This window comes from Aureobasidium pullulans (genome assembly GCF_000721785.1).
Source record: "Aureobasidium pullulans EXF-150 unplaced genomic scaffold scaffold_14, whole genome shotgun sequence".
In the NCBI taxonomy this organism is placed as follows: Eukaryota; Fungi; Ascomycota; class Dothideomycetes; order Dothideales; family Saccotheciaceae; genus Aureobasidium; species Aureobasidium pullulans.
Window position 1 is genome coordinate 588,096 of NW_021941034.1, and position 22,400 is coordinate 610,495.

General features: G+C 50.1%; 10 protein-coding genes across 10 annotated transcripts; 5 read left to right on the forward strand and 5 right to left on the reverse strand.

Moving 5' to 3' along the window:
* Positions 1-3,187: 3,187 nt before the first annotated feature.
* Positions 3,188-4,711, reverse strand: M438DRAFT_337119 (WD40 repeat-like protein; the record flags this gene model as incomplete). The annotated part of the gene is made up of 1 exon (XM_029903957.1): positions 3,188-4,711. The coding sequence occupies one exon, from the start codon at positions 4,709-4,711 to the stop codon at positions 3,188-3,190; it is 1,524 nt and encodes a 507-aa protein (XP_029758791.1).
* Positions 4,712-5,174: 463 nt separating this feature from the next.
* Positions 5,175-7,837, reverse strand: M438DRAFT_277405 (TPR-like protein; the record flags this gene model as incomplete). The annotated part of the gene is made up of 5 exons (XM_029900926.1): positions 5,175-5,246; positions 5,298-5,573; positions 5,627-7,221; positions 7,271-7,444; positions 7,501-7,837. The coding sequence occupies 5 exons, from the start codon at positions 7,835-7,837 to the stop codon at positions 5,175-5,177; spliced, it is 2,454 nt and encodes an 817-aa protein (XP_029758792.1).
* A 643-nt stretch (positions 7,838-8,480) lies between these two features.
* M438DRAFT_376122 (uncharacterized protein) lies at positions 8,481-9,119 on the forward strand (the record flags this gene model as incomplete). Its single annotated transcript, XM_029908639.1, has 3 exons — positions 8,481-8,489; positions 8,545-8,889; positions 8,946-9,119. The coding sequence occupies 3 exons, from the start codon at positions 8,481-8,483 to the stop codon at positions 9,117-9,119; spliced, it is 528 nt and encodes a 175-aa protein (XP_029758793.1).
* Positions 8,837-10,440, reverse strand: M438DRAFT_300774 (ferredoxin reductase-like protein). Its single transcript, XM_029902080.1, has 3 exons — positions 10,194-10,440; positions 9,497-10,137; positions 8,837-9,437 (listed from the first exon to the last, which is right to left on the reverse strand). Exons 1-3 carry the CDS (start codon positions 10,366-10,368, stop codon positions 9,288-9,290), a joined length of 966 nt encoding a protein of 321 aa, XP_029758794.1. The 5' UTR covers positions 10,369-10,440; the 3' UTR covers positions 8,837-9,287.
* A 183-nt stretch (positions 10,441-10,623) lies between these two features.
* On the forward strand, positions 10,624-11,327 carry M438DRAFT_376124 (uncharacterized protein; the record flags this gene model as incomplete). The annotated part of the gene is made up of 2 exons (XM_029908640.1): positions 10,624-10,744; positions 10,801-11,327. The coding sequence occupies 2 exons, from the start codon at positions 10,624-10,626 to the stop codon at positions 11,325-11,327; spliced, it is 648 nt and encodes a 215-aa protein (XP_029758795.1).
* An 847-nt stretch (positions 11,328-12,174) lies between these two features.
* Positions 12,175-13,241, forward strand: M438DRAFT_54623 (uncharacterized protein). The gene has a single exon (XM_029910175.1). The coding sequence runs from the start codon at positions 12,300-12,302 to the stop codon at positions 13,188-13,190; it is 891 nt and encodes a 296-aa protein (XP_029758796.1). The 5' UTR covers positions 12,175-12,299; the 3' UTR covers positions 13,191-13,241.
* A 1,005-nt stretch (positions 13,242-14,246) lies between these two features.
* M438DRAFT_367095 (uncharacterized protein) lies at positions 14,247-14,973 on the forward strand (the record flags this gene model as incomplete). Its single annotated transcript, XM_029907932.1, has 2 exons — positions 14,247-14,894; positions 14,944-14,973. The coding sequence occupies 2 exons, from the start codon at positions 14,247-14,249 to the stop codon at positions 14,971-14,973; spliced, it is 678 nt and encodes a 225-aa protein (XP_029758797.1).
* Positions 14,974-15,401: 428 nt separating this feature from the next.
* Positions 15,402-16,214, reverse strand: M438DRAFT_337126 (uncharacterized protein; the record flags this gene model as incomplete). The annotated part of the gene is made up of 1 exon (XM_029903958.1): positions 15,402-16,214. The coding sequence occupies one exon, from the start codon at positions 16,212-16,214 to the stop codon at positions 15,402-15,404; it is 813 nt and encodes a 270-aa protein (XP_029758798.1).
* Positions 16,215-16,551: 337 nt separating this feature from the next.
* M438DRAFT_277763 (putative membrane-spanning ATPase) lies at positions 16,552-17,772 on the reverse strand (the record flags this gene model as incomplete). Its single annotated transcript, XM_029900947.1, has 2 exons — positions 16,552-17,074; positions 17,129-17,772. The coding sequence occupies 2 exons, from the start codon at positions 17,770-17,772 to the stop codon at positions 16,552-16,554; spliced, it is 1,167 nt and encodes a 388-aa protein (XP_029758799.1).
* A 315-nt stretch (positions 17,773-18,087) lies between these two features.
* Positions 18,088-19,499, forward strand: M438DRAFT_322748 (thymidylate synthase). The gene is made up of 2 exons (XM_029902976.1): positions 18,088-18,308; positions 18,360-19,499. The coding sequence occupies exons 1-2, from the start codon at positions 18,136-18,138 to the stop codon at positions 19,216-19,218; spliced, it is 1,032 nt and encodes a 343-aa protein (XP_029758800.1). The 5' UTR covers positions 18,088-18,135; the 3' UTR covers positions 19,219-19,499.
* Positions 19,500-22,400: the final 2,901 nt, after the last annotated feature.

Consider the following 22,400-nt stretch of genomic DNA (forward strand, 5'->3'; position numbering starts at 1 on the left):
GACTCGCTTGTGACTTTAGGCCCTAGACCCCAAAAGCAATTGACAGACCGCGGAAGGTTGAGGTTGAATCATAATTTCCAATTCTCGGCGAATTCTGCTAATGATGATGAGACCCATAGACAGTATTTCCAGTGCACAAAGTTTTGTCGGGAATACTGTATGTACCTACATCCAGGGTCCGAAGGTACTGCCATATGTCAAATTGGAAGCTGTATTCGGACCTCGAAATGCAGTCCTGGAGCATGTTGTGCTGTGATGTGTATCCACAAGCTGTAGGGCACAGTATTGGCCCTCAGCCTCGAGCTGCGTCTCGACCACTCGTATGTGATGCTCTGATCAATGAATGACTCTGGATGAAACACAGGGCGGCTGGTTCAACGGTTGAAGTTCAGGTCGTGAGAGCAAGGAAGGAAGATCTCCCCAGAGCGATCTACCGGCCCCAAGCGCCCCAACTCCGGTCTTGCGTGTGTGGCTGGCACGTGCGTAAACACCCGTGCTCACTCTTGTAACATCAGCTCGCTGTGCTTGCCTCTTCTCAGATCGCTGTGTCATCATGCCCTCGAGAATTGCATCTCGACCAAGATTCTTTTGTGCCCTCGCTTATTCTCAAAAGTCCATGAAATGTTGCGGTTGAATTGTATTCACTTGGAAATGTTTGAAAACTCTTCGAAGCCAAACACGACTCGCGGGCCCCGATTTAGACTTCTCACAAGTATCTAGGGTACGACCGAATCGCTTTCTCAGCACCATTGCCACGGTCATGGGTGGCCAAGAAGATACGCCATCAGATCCTCCCTTCCCAAAACCAGTCTCCTGGGAATTACTCGTAAGCGTTGACCCCACATCCCGATCACGGACGGAGCATTTTCCTCTATCGGAAAACAAGAGATTGGTGATCCTACAATCAGTACATTCGGGCGACAGGATCTCTTGGTTGTACCTCTGATCTTCTGTCAAGACTTTGTCTACGGCAAACGAAACAACCGGCGCTCTTCGGGAACCGTCATTGAGAACTTAGCGGACACACAGCAACCACTTGTCTTCGTCAACTATGTCCTATTCACGCCCCGGATTTGGGTATTTCAGGCCGGACCGAACCCAAGCAACTTGGCGGACTACCAATCATCACTATTGCTTAATATCGTGGCGTTCTTCGAGACTTTTCAGAACACTTGGATGCTCTGATGTCTTCTAAGTCTTTGCCAAAAGTACGTCGGCATTCAAAGGCAACTCATGGCCTTTGAAGGCATGCGGCCGTTGAGAGAGGGTCTAAATTATGATTTGACCACGTTGAATTGAGTTCCTGTACTACTCGGGGTAATTCCCGTACGTGTTTGGGTAGGGTCTCTGCGGTTCTGCCTTCGAGCACTGCTTCCACGCAGAACATTCCGTGCATGAGTTGAAACGGATAATGTCACAGTAAAGAACTGTCACAGAGCTCAACTCCACGGCATAGGGCAAACTCGTGGTTGCTTAAGCTTTTTGGGAGACGTCTAGCAGTAAGTATCTAAGCAAATAGCTGACCTATAGGTACACGTAGCTCCATGAATCGCAACCCGGACTGTTCAGACTCACCGACTCAGATCGACGAAATCCTTCAAGTCATGGCAGCACCCTTTGTGCAGATCTGTTCACATGAAAGATGGCGCAACGGTCCTTCTCCAATCTTGGAGTGATCCTCCGAGACACATTACCACTCCGAGTACCAAGATCTTCGGACGGGATCCAAACAGGGACTTCAGATACGCATACCCAGAAAAGGCAGTCTTAGACACGACCTTTGCATTCGCCACTTGCGCAGCCAGCTCCTCGGGACGACTCATGTAACAACATGTCAATGTCTTCCTTGGACGGTATGATCAATACTGAATGTTTGCTGACTACATTCACAACGGCGAGCCTTGCTCAACACGGAAAAGGGGCGTATATCTTCGTGACAGTCATCTTGCAGAAGCAGATCAAGCAGGGAGCAAATCCAGACAACCAAACTATCATCGAACGAGGTTTCAACCACACGAGACACATTTTTCTCGTCCATGTTTCGGGGATGCTCATCACTTCTGCTGCAGAGATTCTAATCACTTAGCTTTCGCCACCGGCAAGGATATGCATAGATCGGTGTAGGAATCTCACCACAACCGAGCTCTTAGCTTGATGAGACACCTTGCCAAACAATCTGCCAAAAGGCATGGTGTGTTTCGTCCTAATCAATTGTCTAAAGAGATCATAGGCAAGTGCCGCTCTTAGTGAAGAAGAAGCTTATCGTCAAAAACGAGCTTGGAGACATAGTCCTTTAACCACTATATAACCTAACCACCACTTTCTAGCTTCTATACCATCCAAGCAGGCGTCGACGTGCGCATGACTGTTACCAAGCATCAATCTCATATATTACGGCTGGATGCGGCTGGTTGTTTGACCTTTCTGTGAACACGTATCAGACTTCGAGTATCAGGTCGTCGACGGCGTAGCTCTCCGAAAGGATCCGACTACGGCGATCGAGTATGATCAAGATACGAAACCAGTGCACGAGTGCCCTATAAAGCGGAGGAAAGAATAGAGAGAGAGACACACAGAGAGAGACACACAGAGAGAGACACACAGAGAGAGACACACAGAGAGAGNAGAGAGAGACACACAGAGAGAGACACACAGAGAGAGACACACAGAGAGAGACACACAGAGAGAGCAATTTTGGGGTATGGAATTGAATATCGAGAATCAGGTCACCGAAAGCATGACTCTCCCTAAAGTCTCCCTCCACTTGTTAACGATACATCCCTACCCTGAAGTCTCGGCTGTTTGCGATCAATGTTCAATCGCGTACGGAAACACCGCACAAGTGGTGCTGTATACAAGGGGAGGAGGGAGAGCAATATTTCCAGGTTGATGACCTGATATCATTGTTCGCTACGGCACGAGATCGTTTTTGATCTCTTGCATCTGTTGCTTGCCGAACACCGTCTTGTGAAAATGCATGATGACCATAAGCCTCAGGTGATTGCCCATAGAAAACAGCTGCGGTGTTGCGAATGTCGAGTTGGCTTGAGCAGTGGTTCTCGATGATCAAAAAAATGAAGGAACCATGTATGCAAGAAAAAGGGGAAGGAATCATCAAGGTTGAAGCATACTCGCTTCCAAAAAAGGGTATCTACATTTGTCTTTGTTCTTGCTCTCCAGCGATCATTTATTGCGGAGGAGCGTTGAAAACGAGGGACACGCTATCATCACCGGCAGTAACGATAGCTCTACCACCACCACCCTGGACAAAACCCATAACACCGCCACCCTCACCACCTCCTCTGTGACCTCTCCATTCACCGCTCAATCCGCCATTGGCGGCGGCAGTGCCACCTCTGACGTCCCACCTCCTCACCACACCGTCGTTGCCGCAAGATGTGAGCATCCAGTTGTTTCCATTTTGTCCCGCATTGACGAATTCCACTTTGATGACTGCTTCCTCCTCGTGTGCGTCTCTGATGTGTCTGCGGATGGCGAAGTTGTGGGCGACGTCGAAGAGAGCGATACTGCCGTCTACACTTCCTGCTGCCAGCAATGTCAATGGCGGTTGGGCGAATGACAAGGTCTCGATGCCGTCGGATTGGGCGGCGAGTGCTGCGAGAATGACACCGGATTGGCCTGATGCGGCGGTTGATTGGCCTCCACGGGGACCGCCGGATTGCTTGCCGCCGCCGGCTTTACCACGGGCACCTGCGCCCTTTGCGCCGGAGGTGACGGATTGGCCTCCGGGGATGGAAAGGCGAGGGAGACCGACTACGCGGATTTGACCTTCGGCTCCTCCTACTGCGACGAGAGCACCGCCGGGAGAGACAGCTACACTGTAAAGACCACCTTCGATCAGGAAACGCTCGTCGTCGCCGGTAAGACCGACAACGGCCTGGTCCGAGGGGTTTGCGAGTCCGGCTGCTGCGGCATCACCAAAGACGTCCCAGACGTATAAGCTCGAGTCTTCGGATACTGTGCACAACATCTTGCCATCGGGTGTCCATGCACCAGCTGTGCATGAAGCTTGGTGGAGGTAGAATGCTTGTACGATAGTGAGAGGAGTTGCGTCCTGCTCGTTGACTGTGTAGACCCAGACACTGCCGTCGTTGGCGCCGAGGGCGAATGTGTTGGGATATGTAGGGTTGGGGCATGGCAACAGCCAGTTGATCTCCTCGACCTCGGCGGCCGAAGCGAATGCCTTGGCAGGCTCAGCCTGTGGTTGTTGCGGAGTGCGATAGACATTGAGTCTGCCGTCCAGACCAGCAGTAGCGACAAAGTTGCCATCGGGCAGCGAGAAAGCAATGGCGTTGACCGAGTCCGTGTGGCCCTCGAGCTTGACGTAAGCTTCCTGGCTGTGGCGTTCGACGGGTTGGGGGTTGCTCTCGTACGAGGCGGGCAGGACGGGAGCTTGCGGCGGAGTGCAGTCGAAGAGGTAAGCGACGTCGTCGCCGCCGCCGGTTGCGACGAGTTGTGGGTGTGTGGGGTGTTGGGCGATGCAGAAAATGCTGTCCTTGTGTCCGTCGAAGTGTGCGATGCTGTCGTTTTGCAGCATGATCTCCTCCATGGCTCCTCCTTCTTCATCGTCCGACATGGGCATGTCCTCGCCCTCGCCCTCGAATTCTTCCTCCATGTCCTCGGGGTTGAACATCTCGTCGTCGTCTTCCGGGACGTTGCTGTCCTCATCATGTGGTTCGTGAGCAGACATGTCGTGTATAGTTTCGTGATAATTCGGGTGTGAAATGTGAGAAGGTCAAAACGGCAATGCGATGCCTCGCATCTTTGATGCAATAATTTTTGGTCGCTGATAAATCGAGTTTGCTCTGTTTGCTTCGCATGACGCAAAGCCACGCATGTGAAGTCCGCCCTCTCACTATCGACTAGGTCTTCGTGACACGGAATTTTGCAGAGGAGACAGAAATAAGGGGCTTTTGCTCCTATCGTCTTGCTATGTGACTAGCGCGACATGATTTGTGCAACCGTCCTGCTATGTGGCTGGTCGGAGAATCATCCTTGACCCCTCCATGCAATCGCCAACGATGCCCAGATTCGCTATACCCCAGGAAGTCATCAACAAACGCCCATGCAAAATGCTGCACCTCGAGTCGCTCCAGAAACGCCTCCGGGTACCCTGTATCATGCTGCCCATCTTGTCGAGAAGACAAAAGACCTCAGTCGTCATCCATATCATCATCGTCAGAGTCGTCAAGAGCTTCCATGGCTTCTTTGATGTATTGAGACGCCTGCTAATTGTTAGTGGAAAGCCTTTCGATATCATGCTGCTCGTTGCGTACCTTTGCATCAAGATTGAGCGCTGTAGTAAAGGTTCGCACACTGTCTGCTCGCCTTCCAAGTCCTTTGAAACACTTTCCGAGCAAGAAGAAGACATTGGCTTCCTCTGGTGCTAGATTCTTGAGCACTTCAAGCTCTACAAGGGCATCGGCATAGAGTCTCAGGCTCATCAAGACTCGGGCCTTCTTGAATCGTGCGAGTGCCGAATTTGGTGCCAGGTTCAATGCAAGCGTGTATTGTGACAAAGCCTTCTGCGGTTGATGGAGTTTTTCCATGATCTGTCATCGTCAGTCATTTGTCATGTCAAGATCCGAGAACCTGTCAAACTCACCACTCCTATACAGACCGCTAGCACAGGATTGCTAGGGTTGATGCCGAAAGCAATTCGGTAATGTCGTTGCGCTTCATCCCATTTGCCCATTCTCTCATAGCACTTGCCCAAGCCATACCATGCTCCAAATCCGCGCCTCTCGCTTCCGACTCCTTTACGGAATGATGCTAGCGCTGCGTCAAACTCTTCATTGGTCAACAGCTCGTGACCCATGAGTGTCCAGGCATAGCTGAACTCAGGATCGACTTGTGTTGCACGTTTGAAACAAGCAATGGCTTGCTCATGCTCTCTGCTCAGAGAAAATGCGTTTCCGACTGCACACCAAGTCTGTGGAGAATTGAAATCCAAATCTCTCAGATTGTGTGCCAGGAACGCCAACTGTACTGGCTTTTTCAGCTGCCATAGGACTGTCGAGTATACTTCCATGTCTTCGATTCTCGTAGGTTGGAGCTTGAGTATTTTAGCAAAGCAAATTTCTGCTGAAGAATACTCCGCTGCCTCATAGTACGCTTTGCCAAGCTGTGCAAGTACCCATGGTGTCTCCCGATGCGCCGAAGGTAGAGCTTTGAAAGCATTGATTGCTGACGACACCTGGTATCGACTCAGAAGGTAGTAAGCCGCTCCTAATGATCTGAAGGTGGACAAAAGCGACTCCGTCGATGCCATCTCGATAGCCGCTGTAGACTCAAGAGCCTGCTTTTGTGTGGGCATTGGCGGCGCCGCGCTGCTCCGACTAGGTGCACGAGTGTCTTTGGCTTCTCCTGGATTCGGTGGCATGACTTTGCGGTTGCCACTTACAACACGACCAACTTGTGCAGGACCTCTCCCTTTCGTCCCGGTAGCCTTGGCCTTTTTCACCTCGTCGCGCTTAGCCGCTGTCAGAGAATTGCTGTCGGCAGGCATGCGACTTGTCGTTTTTGATCCGGTAATCTGACTGAATAAGCGATTGCTTCTCCTTGGAGCAGAAGTTATTGTTTCGGCATCTGTGACTTGTGCGCTGTGTCCGGAAATTGTCCTCTTGTGCTGCGTCCGCCTGCTCTGCGCAGCATTTGTCGCATCATCGGCATCCACCACTTCTGAGCTAGGCTTCACCTGACCTCTTATCGTTCCGGAGCGCGCCTTCTGGCTGTCTTTTCCGGCGTCCAAACCTAGCCTTTGAAGAGCAGTCCTTGACCTCCGTGTTGGTGCAGCTGGTGCTGATGGTTCTTCCGCTACGGCAGTCTCTTGTGGTACACCTCCCATTTCGACATCCTCATCTCCAGACATGCCATTAGCCGTGGGTGTCTCCCACGTCGGCTGGTTGGTAGGTTTGGACATGTTATTGCCGAATATGCCTTTTGATTTGATCTTGGGTAACAGGAAGTTACTCTGAGCTTGCGCGACCAAGTCTCCGCCATTCTTCGAAGGGTTGAAGGGATCGTTGGTTGGTGTGAGATTATGAATGTTATTGATATTGTTCGAGTTCGAGGGGGCTGAGTTGTTTGGAGGTTCGTCCTTGACAACTTCTTGATGTGGTATCGTCGCCGATGCGCTAGATATGGCAGAGGCAAGGTCCGGGGTCATTCTGAAAGAGCTTGACATGTCGATGTCGGCACCTGTTTCAGTCAGCATTTTTGGAAGCGGGCGCAATGATTGTGGTCATACCCAAGTCACACAGTCCCTGGAAGACCTCCCACGTGAACGGATTGCTCTTATGTGCCTCGATGTAGCAGTCGCCGGCCCTTCTCGAATCACCGTGACCTCGCCACAACTTTCCAAGCAATGTGTTTACAGCAGCGGCATCCGGTGTATGTCTGGTTGAGGATTCCGTATGCTTGCCTGTTGATCTCGGTCAGCACGCCTGGTTGCGCATGAAAAAGTACGAGCCAACAAACCCCAATGATTGCGACCCTGCCACAGGCTCCTGGCCTTTTCCAAAGCAGAAATTCCTTCATTATGTTTCCCAAGCTCTTGACAGGCTAAAGCCAGTACGTAGGCGCATCCAAGATGTCGCCCACTAGCGCCATTTTTCTGACTGCAATCATAGGCCGCTTTGAAGCGTCGTAACCGGTAGTTTGTGAGGGCCAGGAGATGTGAAGAGTCTGGGTTCCGAGGATCAATTGCAATCAAGCGGCCAGCGAGGAAGTTCGCATTGTCGGGTGATTCATTATCCAGATGATAGTAAATGAGCTGCTTGAGTTGAGTAACAGCCAGAGTAGAGTTATGTGACATGATTTATGGGAGTGGTTGATCCGAGAAATAAGTGGGTTAGGAATTAGTTCGAGGCGGCGGGGATAAAGGTAATCGGACGGATCGAAAAGATGAATGTCTGGTGGAGATACATGGGCGACGTGTGAGAAACGGCACGAGGTAGGAGCGACTGCGACAAAGCGATCGAAAGGCCGAAAAAGAGGTTGGCGACAGCAATGCTTCAATGGGGAATTTGTTGTGTCCACGGCGTGGCTTCCTCAAAACAGCTTGTCCATGCGGGACGCAAGGAAGTAAGGCGGGATCGAGTCGCGTCGAGATGGTGGGGCGAAACAGGAAGTAGCTGTGCTTGATAATACCACAGCTAGGTTCAAAGAGTCGATCCTTTCGAGCCGATGGGTTCGTAGGCAAAGATGATGGTTATAGGAAGGTAGGCGCGTTGACTTGGCCGTGTTTATTGACGCTTTTGGAGAAGCAACCTGACTGAGAAACTGCGCACGGCCCCCTCGGGTCATCGTCACCGACCGGCAGCTCCTTCCCCGCGACGTGTGAGGTGCATCTGGCCAGCTCGCGTGTCGTTCAACTCTTGCTCTGCCTTTCTTCAGCTTCGACAAGACCCCAGCACTCGCATACCGCGAAATCTTTCCAAACTGAGGATTCTCCCAAAATGGCCAGGGTCAGTGTTCAAAACACACATTGACTTTCTTCCATCTTCTAAACGACTGTAACAGCAAGCTCTCAAGACTCAAGCATCCCGCAATGCCGCCATCCTCCAGCGCACCCACATGATCGCATTGGGTGTCCATGGCTTCCACCTCCTCCTACGCTTCACCTTTGTGCGCCGTTCTTTCTGGGCGTATCTTCTGTTGTCCTTTCCATCCCTGCTCATCCAGTTCTGGTTCGAGCGCGTCGGTCGTCCTACCTATGTCGATGGTGTCAATGGCAAGGAATTGAAAAGAGCCGGAGAGGATCTCGAGGCCAAGGGTCTTACAGAATGGATGTGGGACGTTGTCTACTGGTCTTGGGGATGTATTGTCCTGACCACTCTGTTGGGCGACTGGGCATGGTGGTTTTTCGTAAGTCACTTTCTGTACTCTCCCCGTATTCTTCCCTTTGCTGATCTGCCTTGTAGGCCGTCATTCCTCTCTATTCAGCCTGGTTGGCATACACGACCTTCACCGGCGCTCGTCAAGGACTCATGGGCGGCGGTGGCGCTATGCCTGCCGAGGGTGCTTCCAGCGGTGCGCAAAGCAAGCGTCAACAAAAAATGGAGAAGAGAGGCGGTCAGAAGATGCAATACAGATAGTGTGCATACAATTTACACAATAGACCAACATAAATTCGTCTCGGAAACACCTCCGTCAATGCACCTCGTTAAGGTCATGACAAGTTGTACACACTTTTTCTTTTTGGCTGTCTTTTTACAGACGTCCATGTTCACAAGCGCAGTTTTGATATACATCGAATGACTCGCTTAGAAACAGAAGACCTGGTCCTCGAGCTTGCTGACGGGTCTGGCCTTTTGGTAGCCAAGACTCTCGGCAGCCTTCTTCATGGCAGAAACCATGGGAGGAGGACCGCAGATGAGCATCTTCATGTCGGGCGAAGGAGCGGGGCAATTTTCCTGTGTGAATTAGATAACTGAGTCTCTAGATGGGGTTTAGAGGCACTGATCATCCTTACCTTGATCATCTCAGGAGTGACGAAGCCAACACCACCAGTCCAGCCAGAAGGAGGATTGTTGAGAACGTAGTGGACTCTGAAGCCACTGTCCTCACGGGCCATGCTGTCAAGTTCGTCCTTCATAAGGATGTCCTCGGGGTTGACGTTGGCGAAGATCAGGTCAACCTGGGTTCTGTCGCCAGAGGCACGACCACGGAGAATAGCCTTGGAAATCTGGTACATGGGGGTAATACCTGTACCACCAGCGATCATGGCGAAACGGCTGACCATGTTGGGCTGGTAGGCCATGGCACCCTTGGGACCCTTGACCTTGATGGTGTCACCAATCTTCATCTCAGCGAGGTGTCTGCTGATGTTGCCAGTGGGGTAGCTCTTGACGAGAACATCGAAGTGGCCGGACGTAGTGTCATCGGTGATGGGGGTGTAGGAACGCAGAATCTCCTTGTTGGAGGTGACGTCGGTCTTAGGGTCCTTGACGGGCAGAGTTGCAGCGAGTGAAATGTGCTGGCCAATGGGCAGACCAAGGATAGAATTGGGGCTGGGGAGACCAAAGCGGTAGATGGCAGTGTTGTGCGACAGGACAGTCTTCTCGGTCAAGGGGAATTGCTGGAAAGTGGTGGGATCAAGGACCTTCTTGACCTCTAATTCATACAGTTAGAGACTGTACGCAATGCAAGAGAGCAGCAGGGAAACGCACGGTTGTTGAAGTACTGGTAACCAGCCAGAGCAGCGGCAATGGCAATAGCAACAGGCACCAAGGTCTTGTTAACCAGGGCGGCTCCGACGATCAAGATTGCCGAAGGAGCATAGACGCCCTGGATGTATTGAGGAGCAAAAGGCCCTGTGGGCTTGTAAGTGTGCTTCGACGACATGACAAGTGTTGAATGAGACGAAATGGAGAGGAAGGCGGCGTCGAGATGACGGTCGACATGTAAGAACACGCGACTTCCGAAGCTTTCGTGTGCCCGGGCAGATCAGGGTCGCCGATGGTGGGGTTGCCGTCTCGCAACTTGGGGCTGGTCCATCACCCTGCCGAATTGGGTTATTTATTCCGGTACCGCCCAAGGCTGCCTGTGCTACTTTCTCTCGTGCGCATGCTCGAGCGACCAGGTTCCGCCACACCCATCATGGCCACAGATACGACAGATCTCGGTGCCTTTCCGCTGACGGCAATTGACCGCGAAATCATCGCTATGAACGATGAGGACTTCCCCTTGGTCAAATGGGATGAGCTCACAGAGATCATCTGTACGTATTGATCCTTCTTCTGTGATCGGTATTGGGTCTGTTTACTGAAGGATCAGCTGCGAACCGTCTTGAAAAGTTGAAACGTCGTCCTTCCGACCTTCGCCGCTATATTCGTTGGTCCAACGAGACCAAGGCAGAGTATGGCTCCATTCCCAACTTTGTCGTTCAGGAACGCCTAAAGTGGACCCCATTGCCTTCTTCAATTCCTGGGGAGCCCCCCAAGTTTGAGTTTCTTGATTCTGTTCCTTTCAAGAACCAAAACGACTTCAAAATCCTCAAGAATGATTGGCCCTATGGACTGGACACCGGCATCGTTCACATATGCGTTTGGCTCAAGACACCCATCGAGACCGACTCGAGCACTGGTGATGTCACCGACCACTCCAGATCTCTTATCAAAAAGTTCGTGGACGACACTTTTTCATCCAAGCTGGACACTGCTTTTGGCCCCGGGAAAGGCATGGACCATGTCCTCTGGTTCAAGAACTGGGTTGCATTGCAAAGCGTCCGTGGTGTCGATCACATCCATGTCCTTGTTCGTGACGCTCCTCAAGACATGCTGGAAGACTGGACTAGACAGTAGGAGCATCAAAGGCTGGAGACAGCTTCCTTTGACGATTGATTTATCTAGTCTCTTCTCAGTTCTCTTGATGCCCATACAGTACACAGCCTACAGCACCAATAGACACAGAAGAAAACATCTCTTGCACGTCAATATTCCATACAGGCATCATTCAAGCATTCAGTGGTAAGTATCCTTCACCAAACTGTCATGTTCGTCTAATTCGATACATCATGTCTGCCTCGATCTTTGAGCATCATCTAATGGACGACAGTGGTGACCATGATCAGTTTCACTCCTATCCGGCGCCCTGTCATGTATGGCTATAGCATGAGTCTTGGTTGATGCAAAAACCTTTCGAGCCATGTATAATCTCATTCACCGAAAATCACCGTTCAACAACACCTGATAGGCAAGAGTCCTGATTAGCACGACGGGAACGCTGTTTTAGGCAGCAAAATTAGCATACCGCTAGTGCAGTCGAGCTGGAGCTTTTCTAAGCAGCACGAGGATGACGGGATACCGTCGAGTACCAGTTCACTACCGTGATTTACCTTAGGTTGCCACTTTGAATAGACGGAATACGTATCTTCGGACGAATTCGATATCTTCTGCTTGCAGTATTGGGACGCAGCTCGCTCTCGCGACCTGGAGAAAACCGGTGCTGATCCGTCGCAGTTCTGCCACTCTCTAGCCTCGACACTCGCTTCTTGGTCGTCCCAAGTTTTCTTGTGGATGGCCATGTGTTCTGTCAAGACATGATATCGAACGATACTCAAGGGTGCCTGAGATGCTTAAGGCTGCAGGCGTGCTTCGAGCGGGTTTCAGCGCAAAATCGCTCAATCTTGGCTCGGTTTGCTGTTGTCTTCGAGTTCTCGGGCTTCGAAAGTTCGAGCTTCGGATCAATCACCTACTCTACCGTACTGCACACGCAGCACACACAGCACACACAACCCACCATCGGCTTTTGTCTGGAATTCATTCGTCGCAATAATGTCAGATCCACTCAGCTTTCTCGCCGCCTTCTCGAGCGAAGAAGTGATGGATCATGTTCTTCCACAAGCAACGACATTCTTCTCTCTGCCTCTGGAGCTACGTACTCAAATTTATCGTTTGTGTCTTGCGCCCAAGCAAGAGAACACACAGACGCGCAGACAAGCGGTTACCGTCAAAACCCACATGAAGTCTCGAGTCGGTCTGAACCTACTACTCGGTTGCAAAGAGATATATGTGGAGGCGGTGCAATACGCTTACGAGTATCGATGGTGGCAAATAGGCAACGTGCCTGTTCAGAGTCCTCAGCGACCGCTAGATGGTAGTACGCCTATCTTCGATGGTCCTGCACTCATGGCTTCCATCAACAGTCAGACGATGGCCAAGATCAAAAATCTCAGTTTCAGAATACCGATTACAATGCACGGCGGGTTCGCAGCCTCCCCAGTCGTGCTGGGCGCTCTTGACAGCATGGAAGGGTTGTCAAATGTTAGGGCTTGTCTTTACTTTCGGGACAGCAGCTGGGGTTATGCTACGAAACTCGCAGACTCACCATTACTGATCGGACTAATGATACAAGTCCTTACCCAGGTGCCCGAGCATGTCATGTTGTCTTTCGAAGTGCGAATGCTCAAGCCATCTGCGCGTCGTGGTGTGTATCCTTACTCTCATAGCGATACGGCATTGGAAGCAATCCGGACCCTGGTGACGGATTATGCATCACTCCAAGGACGCAACTGTGGCCCTCCAAAGCCTCTCAGCTCCCTCAAGTCCGATTCTCCAGCTTGTGCCACCATCTTGAGAGGCTCAGTATCTGGCAATGAATCGCAGGCAGTCAGAATATCAATGAAGTCAATACCATCGAAGAGCACCGATTTCGAGCTGATTTGACCGGTCCTGGTAACGATCTACGGTTTCCTCAGACCTCCCCGTGTGCTTAACTTTGTCGCTGTCGCTGCTGTGGAAATGCACGATAGTTTTCAGGAGTGGAGCTACGTCCAAAGAGAAGACCTCCAAGTATTGCTCTCTGCGGACGACACATACTTTTGCTTGATGTCATCGTGTATACTAATGCATTGATTGATGCGCATCGCTGTGGCTTGAGAGTCGATGTGAGAAAATTCAGCACACGAGGAGGGAACGAAGTGGTTCTTCCCCCTGATAGGTTGTACCTCGATCCGCCCCATTGTCACACGCACTTCCGGAAAGCGGAAGCCTTACAGCCAACTATACTACCTCAATCAAGCTCTCCTTCCGCACACCAATTCTACCTTGATATACTGGAATATTATGTCCTCCTTTAACAAGCAAAAAGCCGTGGTAGTGTAGTGGTCTAACACACCCGTGGTCTTAACACGTGCGCAGTCATTCGTTGTTACTCAACGCCGTGTCAGTCTAGATCCGAGGAGGTCGCGGGTTCGATTCCTGCTCATGGTGCTTATTCTTTTTTTGTCTGACCTTAGTCTATACTGGTCCTGCCGTTTTAATTCTTTTTGGTGAACGGTAAGTCGCAGAGTTTGAACTCGGCTCTATTGTGGCATGTATTCCTTATGCCTTCTCTGACACATTTTATTTTCTATAGTCTTCTATCACGACTATCGCCCTGGTCATTGCTGCTGTCGCTTTTTCTTTTATTGCATCAATCTATGCGAAATTTCTTCATTCACGACGTCGATACTTTGTTCTCATCGTATATAATCGAAACCACTGCACCTTTGGAACTACCTGATCTAATCGGAGTTACATGGATGATATAGTCTCGTGATACACAGTGCTCACGGTAGATTTAACTCGCTCAATGAGTGACCTTCAGATTCCGTGACTCACGCCGATAGGTTTTTCTACTTGACCCCCCCAGGCATCCGCCCTTCTCAGACCTGCTTGTGTTCGACTCGTCTAGAAATCGCAACTCTCATATTCAACATTTTCTAGACTCGGCTTCCGAACATGGCGACTCACATCGAAGGCATCGCGTCTTCGCATTCCATTTTCGGAGGAAGCTTCGGGCAATACACAGTGTCCAATAGAGATGACACATGCACTCTCGTCGACTCTACAGAAGTCGTACAAATTCAGGACATGAAGTCACTGGACGACAAATCTACTTTGGGTCAACACGAGAAGGACTCACTCCTTCCAACATCCACAACCGAGACAGAATCCGCAACCACACAACCAGAAAAGGAGCTCATCACATTCATGACCCTCCCCATCGAACTCCGCACAACAATCTACAAACTCGCCCTCATCACACAAGACAAAACCATTACCCTCGCCGCCCCCCTGACCACGAATCTATCTCTGTGTCAACACACCTCACCAGTACCGGTACATCCTGCAGTCGCAAAACCCATCCTCAACGTCAACCTCCTCCGCGCCTCCCCTCAAATCTACATCGAAGCATCCCAATACGCCTTCAAAAACCGCATCTTCAAATTCTCCAAACAATGCACGAGATGCCTAACCCACCTTTCCCTAAACGACTCTTTATATCTCAAAACACTGAATCAGCACACCCTGTCCCGCATTGAGAAATTGGAAATCCCAATTTCTGTGGACTGCTCGATTGAAAAACCAGCAAGGTCGTTTAGAGCTGTGAAGTGTTCGAAATCTGGGATGGGTATCGTGCTCACTACTACCGCAGCGATGCCCTCGCTCACTTCTCTTACTGTGATCGTGCATTTTCACAAGCACTATTGCTGGGATGTTGACCAATTCAAGCGGTTACTCGACCAGCTCGATTTGGATGAACTGTTTACACAAGTGTATCGGCAAATCGACAGCAGAGTGGAAGTGGTGTGGAAAGCGGAAATTGAGCGATCGATATCGGTGCAGTTCTCTGAGGACGAGGATGGGGTTGCTGAGCAGGCGACGGAGATTTTGAGGGGTATGGCCGGGGTGTTTAAGGTGTTGCATGGGATGGGAGGGAATGCCAGGGTGGGAAAGGGCAAGAGGAGGAGGAGGGTGCGTGTGTGAGGGGATATGGCATGGTATTGTAGGAGCGGAGATTGCACAAGTAGATGGAGAGGGAATACTTGGTGTCATAGCATCCGAGGCATAGCATTTTTTAAGGCAGAAACCATGTATACGAGAACTCAGCTACTATCCTAACTCATCAACATATCTATCAGTACCTGGTACAGTAGGCATGAAAGGAGCGACCAACGCCACATCTCCCAGATCGCTCTCGTTTACAAGCCCTGCATGTCCTTCAAACCCCGTCCAACATTCTCTCGGTTCTTTCTCCAAAAACCATAACAGCACAATCCTCTGATCTCCAGTTTCGAGCTTCTCAGGTAGCCGTGGTGATTTGATCATCTCGGGAAGATCAGCATGTGTAAAGATCAAACACATAGTCATAGCAGGGCTCTGGTTGATCTTGAGGGGTACAAAGGTCTCCTTCAACCAGCCTATCAGCTGGGGTCGCGTCTCTACAGATCGTGCATCGATGATCTCCAACACCACTCCTTCGAACGGGTAGTCCAAGGCATGAATATCCAGTGGTCCTTCCGCAGCGGAGTCGCTATACACAACACCTTGATAAGGCGTAATAGCAGTATAGATATGTCGTCGAAAAATCGCATCTCCATACATTCTGCCCTTGCCTCCCAACTCTTGCAACGTCTTACTCAGAGCAGTGTTGACTTCGTCCACCAAGTGTGCAGCGAACAAATTGGTATGCAGGTAACAGCCATAATCTCTCATGTCTTCGGTGTTGGCATATCGAAGCTGACGGAGCGCTTTGGTGGCTACCCAGCGACGGCCGGCGAAGATGCCTGGGAGACACATGCCGCCGGAGTAGAAGTGATCGTTCGCATACCAGCGGTTGAAAGATCTCTCGTGGCCTGGTGAAGGCTCGATCATGCTGATCCAGGCGGCGCCAATGTGGACGTCTTGATAATGACAGTCTGCCATTGTTGAACGGGTTTTTGCTTGTGCAGAGGATATATGTCTTGAATGAGGGATCGATATTCACTATTCATTAGAAAAAGGATATGCTTTTATGTTATGGATGGTCATGGCGGGGTCGTGAAAGTCAGTTCTGAGGTCAGCTTATGGAAAGTCAGAAGGTGGCTTCGCATCCGGAGCGAGATGGTAGTGGTAAAAGCAAGAAATTTGAAATTCTAGATGGGGGTATTCCAAACAGCAAAAGTAAGGTGAGAAGAGTCAGTATATCGACATCCGACGTGGAAGAAGAAGAAACGCCGAGGAAATGCAACAGGTCATGATATTGCAACAAGACACCCAATCATCATACTGGCACAGACGTTTTCGGGTCGTCGTCAGATTCTGACATTGTTTCGGGGCTCGCTTTTGTGTCTTCCCATGCTTCGTCGACCTCCGGCTCGCGTCTCATTTGCAAAGCGCCACCTTTTCTGCCGAAGAAGTCGTCGGTGTGAAGACCTCTGACATCTTGGGCCTTGACGCCCTTCATGTTTGCACCGCGGGCTTTGGCTTCGCGGATATACTCTCTGACGGGAACCATGGCAGCGTCTCTGCAGGCTTCTTTGATATCACTACCAGACATGCCAGCGCTGATCTTGACCAAGACTCCGAAATCGAAGTGGGGAGAAAGACGAGTGTTTTTCAAGGTCAAGGAGAAGATGGAACGGCGTTGCGAAGCCGAGGGAAGGGAAACAGGGAACTTCTTAGGAAGGCGACGGAGGATGGCTTCATCGATGTCTTGAATGCGGTTTGTGGCTCCTAGTACGCAGATGCGTTGGGATTCGCCGAGAGAGTTCGAGGATGTGAGGCCGTCCCATTGCGTCATGAATCTATCGAAAAGAGGTTAACAGCAGTCCTTGTACAGCATGATAAGGAAGACGTACTCGGCCTTGACCATTCCACTGGCCTCGTGTTCTCCACTACGTCTTTGACCTAGGACAGCATCAATCTCATCGATGAAGACGATACTTGGCTGGAGTTTCCTGGCGAGACTGAAGACAGCCGAGACGAGCTTGTTGCTATCGCCGTACCATTTTTCGGTCAAGGTAGAGATGTGCAGATTGATAAAGCAGGCACCACTCTCGTGAGCAAGAGCCTTTGCGAGCATAGTCTTTCCGCAGCCAGGAGGACCGTAAAGAAGGACACCAGAAGGAGCTGAGAGAAGAGAGCTGGTTGCAGAGTAAAGGTGAGGCATAGTAAGCGGGTAGATGACGGCTTCGCGCAGTTCTTCGATAATGTCGTCCAGACCACCAATGTCGTCGAACGAGACAGGAATCTCCCAGGGAGCGACGACTTCCATGGCGATAGTTTGTTCGTAGGGTGTGAGGACCAGGTTTTCCTTGCGCTTTTCCCATTCCATCTTCTGTTCATAATCGTCATCGTCCTCATCCAAGTCATGGTCGGGGGAGCTGGCGAAGATGGACGATAGTCGGGCAGAGGCAGCTGAAGCCTTCTTTTCGGCTTCCGACTTGGTCGCAGCTTCCGGGTCCATTCGTGCCAGTAGATTCCGCATGATAAAGAAGGCCATGATAGGCTGTCGCATCTTGTCGTCAGTCGTGGTTGCTTTGGTGAATCATGGTGGGGTATAACATACAGCGGCCGCAGCAATAGCGATCTCCTGGAGGATGGTCGCCCATCGCCTGTCTCCCGCCATGATTGCTGTGAATTAGAGTATGAAGCGGTACAGAATGCGATCGAGATTGAACATTCGACAGCGATGAAATGGCTTTCACATGCGCAATTCCATCATCAGCGCACGGACGTCCATCTCGCTCGGCCCCTCGAATCAATTTACGCGGCAACTGCGCGGGTCGCGTCTTCCCGATTCATCATTGTTGTTTCTTTTCGTCCTGTACCTTCCCGATTCCACACACATAGCACACAATACAGAATGTCTCCTACAGCAACAACAGAACTCGGCCCTGCCAGCGGGCCTGATGCCACTCTCAAGCCAGAGGAAACTCCCACTCACAAGGCTCCTCGCCAGCACCCATCACACGAAGAGTACCAATATCTCGACCTGATCCGCGACATTCTCGAATCAGGAGAACATCGTCCTGACAGGTAACAGTTTCTGCACAACCCCTTTTTGACACCTCCCTAACCTTCTTGCAGGACTGGCACTGGCACTTTTTCCATCTTCGCCCCCAACCAACTACGCTTCAGACTCTCCGACAAGAACACTGGAAAGCTGATCCTCCCTCTGCTCACCACAAAACGCGTCTTCCTTCGCGCCGTCATCGCCGAACTGCTCTGGTTTGTCGCCGGTACTACAACGTCAGACCCCTTGACCGAGCAAGGCATCAAAATCTGGGATGGTAACGGTTCACGCGAGTACCTCGACTCAGTCGGTCTCTCACACCGTGAAGTTGGTGACCTCGGCCCCGTCTATGGTTTCCAATGGCGTCACTTTGGTGCAGAATATAAAGATGCAAAGACAGATTACACAGGCCAAGGCGTTGACCAACTTGCCGAAGTCGTGCACAAGTTGAAGCACAACCCATACGACCGCCGCATCATCCTTTCCGCCTGGAACCCTGCAGATCTGAAGAAGATGGCTCTACCGCCATGCCACATGTTCGCCCAATTCTACGTCTCGTTCCCCAAGGATGCACCTACCAAGGCAGATGGCTCGAAGCAAGGAACTCTACACTCTATCTTGTACCAAAGGTCTTGCGACATGGGTCTAGGTGTACCTTTCAACATCGCAAGTTACGCCTTGCTCACACACATGTTGGCAAAGGTGTGCGACTTGATCCCCGGCACATTTACGCATACCATGGGCGATGCACACGTCTACTGCGATCACGTCGATGCACTGAAATTGCAAATTGAGCGTGTGCCTAAGGACTTCCCCGAGCTCGTCATTGAGAAGCCCGACACCGATATTTCAATTGACGGGTGGAAGGTGGAAGACTTCAAGGTTTTGGGCTATGAACCCCACAAGGGCATTGCTATGAAGATGTCTGTATAATGAATCTGTCGTTTTGGGATGGACAAGGAGGGAACACACATCTGGCGTTTCCGAATGCAAGAGCCAAATTACTGTAACATATTTGTTTCAACATCACTCCCGAATCGTGCTATTCGTGATCTTTTTCGCGTGCTGTACTCGCGTTTTTGTAAAGTCTTTTTCCCCCGTGATTTAGGCGAGGAATCGACAACAACTGTATATTATAAGTTTTACAACGGATAGTTTTTTACAAAGCGTCGATAGATCTAGACATTAAGATACGCTCTATCTTACTAGCTAATAAAAAAATATGGTTATCCTCCAAGTTCGCGAGTTATTCTACTCTAGAAGTAAGCACTATTTGCGGAGGAATCGCGGAATTTTGGCCGGAATTTCAATAATAGATCTCTGTCTTTAAAGCTTTCAAGCAAAGGAACTAGTTAATGAATCAAAAAACTTTCAGTGACAAAGTTGTAGATAAATACCTTAAGAATCTTAGTATGAAAGAAAAAAAGCTATTTGTTCAATTGGTTGTTGTAATAATTGAGCGAAAAGAATTTCGTTAATAAATTCCCCACCAACAAATAGGGCAAAAGACTTTTTGAAAGGGCGAGTACCCTCTACAATCATCGAACATCTACCGTTATGATCGACGCGACCGGCAGTACTTACACCATTACACATGTGAGGCATACCCGCTTGCTTCCACGTACAATTAGTTATAACTCATGAAACGCAAAACGATCTGTATGTATCTATACAGCAGTAGAACAACCACTCCGATGTCTTGATAGTGTTATATTACGCTATGACAATGGCAAGGAAGCCAAAACGATGTCAAGACCGTTCACACAGCGAGACATGAAAATCACCATGTCGCGGCCACGACGCGTGCACGATAACCTTGGAAAAGAGGACAATGAACAAGGTATACATCAGAACAGAAAAACCAGCTAGCTCCGCGAGCGAAATACCAAATGCGCAATTGAAAGTACTTTGACACGACCGAGAGCCACACGAGTTATTTTCCAGGAGAGAAATCGCGTTTGCCGGATGCGATCGATAAACGCTTGTGCTCGTTGAGTGTAGTCAAAACTCCGTGGCCAAACATGACGCTCGTTATCAACAATGGACACGATGGTCGGTAGGGGTAGGTATGAGAGAACTGAACAAGCCGAGCCTTGCGTAGAAGATGTGTGGGAGCAACGTTCGAGCAAGATCATGATATCATCACTTTTGTGTGTAGATGAGATAGATGAAGCATCGTGACGACTCGGTCGTGGCAACGGAGATGGTATCGCCCAAGCAAAATATCGATATTGACCGTTCCGAAGATGGACTGATTTCTTCTGCGTGATGCACGATGTAAGAACGCCAGGATGAGTTCGGAACCGAGAAAGTCAGAAAGCGCGAGCAATGTGTGAACAAGGCATCAACGACTATGTAACACTGGAAGGAAGAACAGACACTTGGCCATACAAATCCCATCCCAGAGCAAAATCAGCTGCAAAAAGAGTATTAGATCAAACGAAGCAGACACACAGTAACAACAATATAGCAAAAAAAAGGGCAAAAAGTTTATGATACACGGTATTGTTTTTGAAATAGAAATACATCCACGCCAAACCCAGCACCGAGTATCATAATTACCGTGAGCGGGACTCGAATCCGCGATCTCCTGGTTACTCACCAGGTGTGTTGCCGCTACACCACCACAGCTTGCTTGTTGGAAAGGACATAAAGCGGACAGTATATAAGGGTTGAGAGCGTATGCTGGGCGGCGGCGAGTGTGGTTGCGGGAGAAGAGCTTTGATGAGGGAGTTTGGTTGGTGGGTATGACTCTGAGAAAATTTCGAGGTCATGGGGCCAGATTGCTGTGATCTGGCTCGCCCGGTGTGGCTGCCAGTTGTGGCTTGTTAATCGGTGTGGAGTCTCATCGGGAGCGTGATCTCGGCCGCGTGAAGTCCATTGTGATGTCGATATTGTTCCGACGTAGAAGTTTTGGTCAAGGATCCTCCTACATGAGTGATATTAGACCCTGACCTCTCAAGCGACATCTCCTCCTTGTCATTGTCGCGGTCTCCAGATCAAGTCAATATTCGGCAAAACCTTCGGCGAAGAATGGGCAGTATTTGATAGGCCAAGCAGTCTGGACAGATTTCTCTTGCTGATGAATGTCAAGGATATCGATATATTAACAATTGATCTGCCCTGACCATGTAGACAAATAGAGCCGGATGTGGTCGAAGACGACGTAAGATTAGACCCTCAGCCGCCATGATTGAATCATTCGTTGTTATATCCGAATGATATGGTTTTTGATGGCCCGCATTCGTGACATGCAGGTATTGCTGTGGCAGAAGAAGTTCAAAATTTGACGTCCCTGAATTGATGACATGCTACAGTTGATCCAGATCACCGGTGAGTGCGACGCTGTCTCTCTGTCAGTGTTATCAATATCTGGTTGGCCGAGTCGAGGCGCTGTAGCGTAGATCTCTTCTCGCGTTGTCTGCTACCCAGAGGTGTGATCGGTGGCGCAAGACTGTCCAGTCGACGACGGTCGCAGCGGCTGGGTGCTGGATCGTTGCTGTGCGCGAGCTTTGTATTTCCAGCTTCCATCGTCGCAGCCAGAAGCAAATAATTTTCGTCACGGATAGAAGGAAAGAAGGAAGGAAGGACAGAGAAGTTGCTGCGGTGGAGAAACGCCGGAAGTGTGCCTGGCGACCGTGGGCCGTACGGATACAACCCTTAAAACGATTGTTGGGGCACTAGTGTGTAGGGCAAATTAGCTCAAAATCTCTAAATTTGCGACTCGCAGAGGACTCGCAGTGGACTCGCTAAAGTAAATAACGCTATTAGGGTATCTTAAAGGCAATTAAAGCAATTAACTCCTCCGTAGCAACTATAACTCTAGTAATAGCATTTAAACCTTATCCTCGGGCTTAGGGAAGCGGCTAGGGTTACGAGTTCTATAGGCATCGAACTTAGCTACCTCTACGTCGATACGCTAACGAAGGGTATAGTTCTCCTATTTAAGCATAGTATAGCCGCGCTTAAGGCTAGTAAGGCGGTTAAGGATTATAGCAAGGACGGGGTACTAAGCGTTAGCATTAGTATAGCTAGCATCGAAGATCTAAGTAACTGCTAACTAAATAGCATCGGTAGCCTTACGAGTAACGAGAGCATTAGTACTAGCTTAAGTA

Excerpts from the sequence above, each read along its gene's own strand:
- M438DRAFT_322748 (XM_029902976.1), top strand. The coding sequence starts at position 18,136 with ATGTCTCCTACAGCAACAACAGAACTCGGCCCTGCCAGCGGGCCTGAT. Across the intron at positions 18,309-18,359 it reads GGAGAACATCGTCCTGACAG|GACTGGCACTGGCACTTTTT; the intron begins GTAACAGTTTCT and ends ACCTTCTTGCAG.
- M438DRAFT_300774 (XM_029902080.1), bottom strand. The coding sequence starts at position 10,368 with ATGTCGTCGAAGCACACTTACAAGCCCACAGGGCCTTTTGCTCCTCAA. Across the intron at positions 10,138-10,193 it reads TTACCAGTACTTCAACAACC|AGGTCAAGAAGGTCCTTGAT; the intron begins GTGCGTTTCCCT and ends TGTATGAATTAG. Across the intron at positions 9,438-9,496 it reads TCACTCCTGAGATGATCAAG|GAAAATTGCCCCGCTCCTTC; the intron begins GTAAGGATGATC and ends TAATTCACACAG.
- M438DRAFT_54623 (XM_029910175.1), top strand. The coding sequence starts at position 12,300 with ATGTCAGATCCACTCAGCTTTCTCGCCGCCTTCTCGAGCGAAGAAGTG.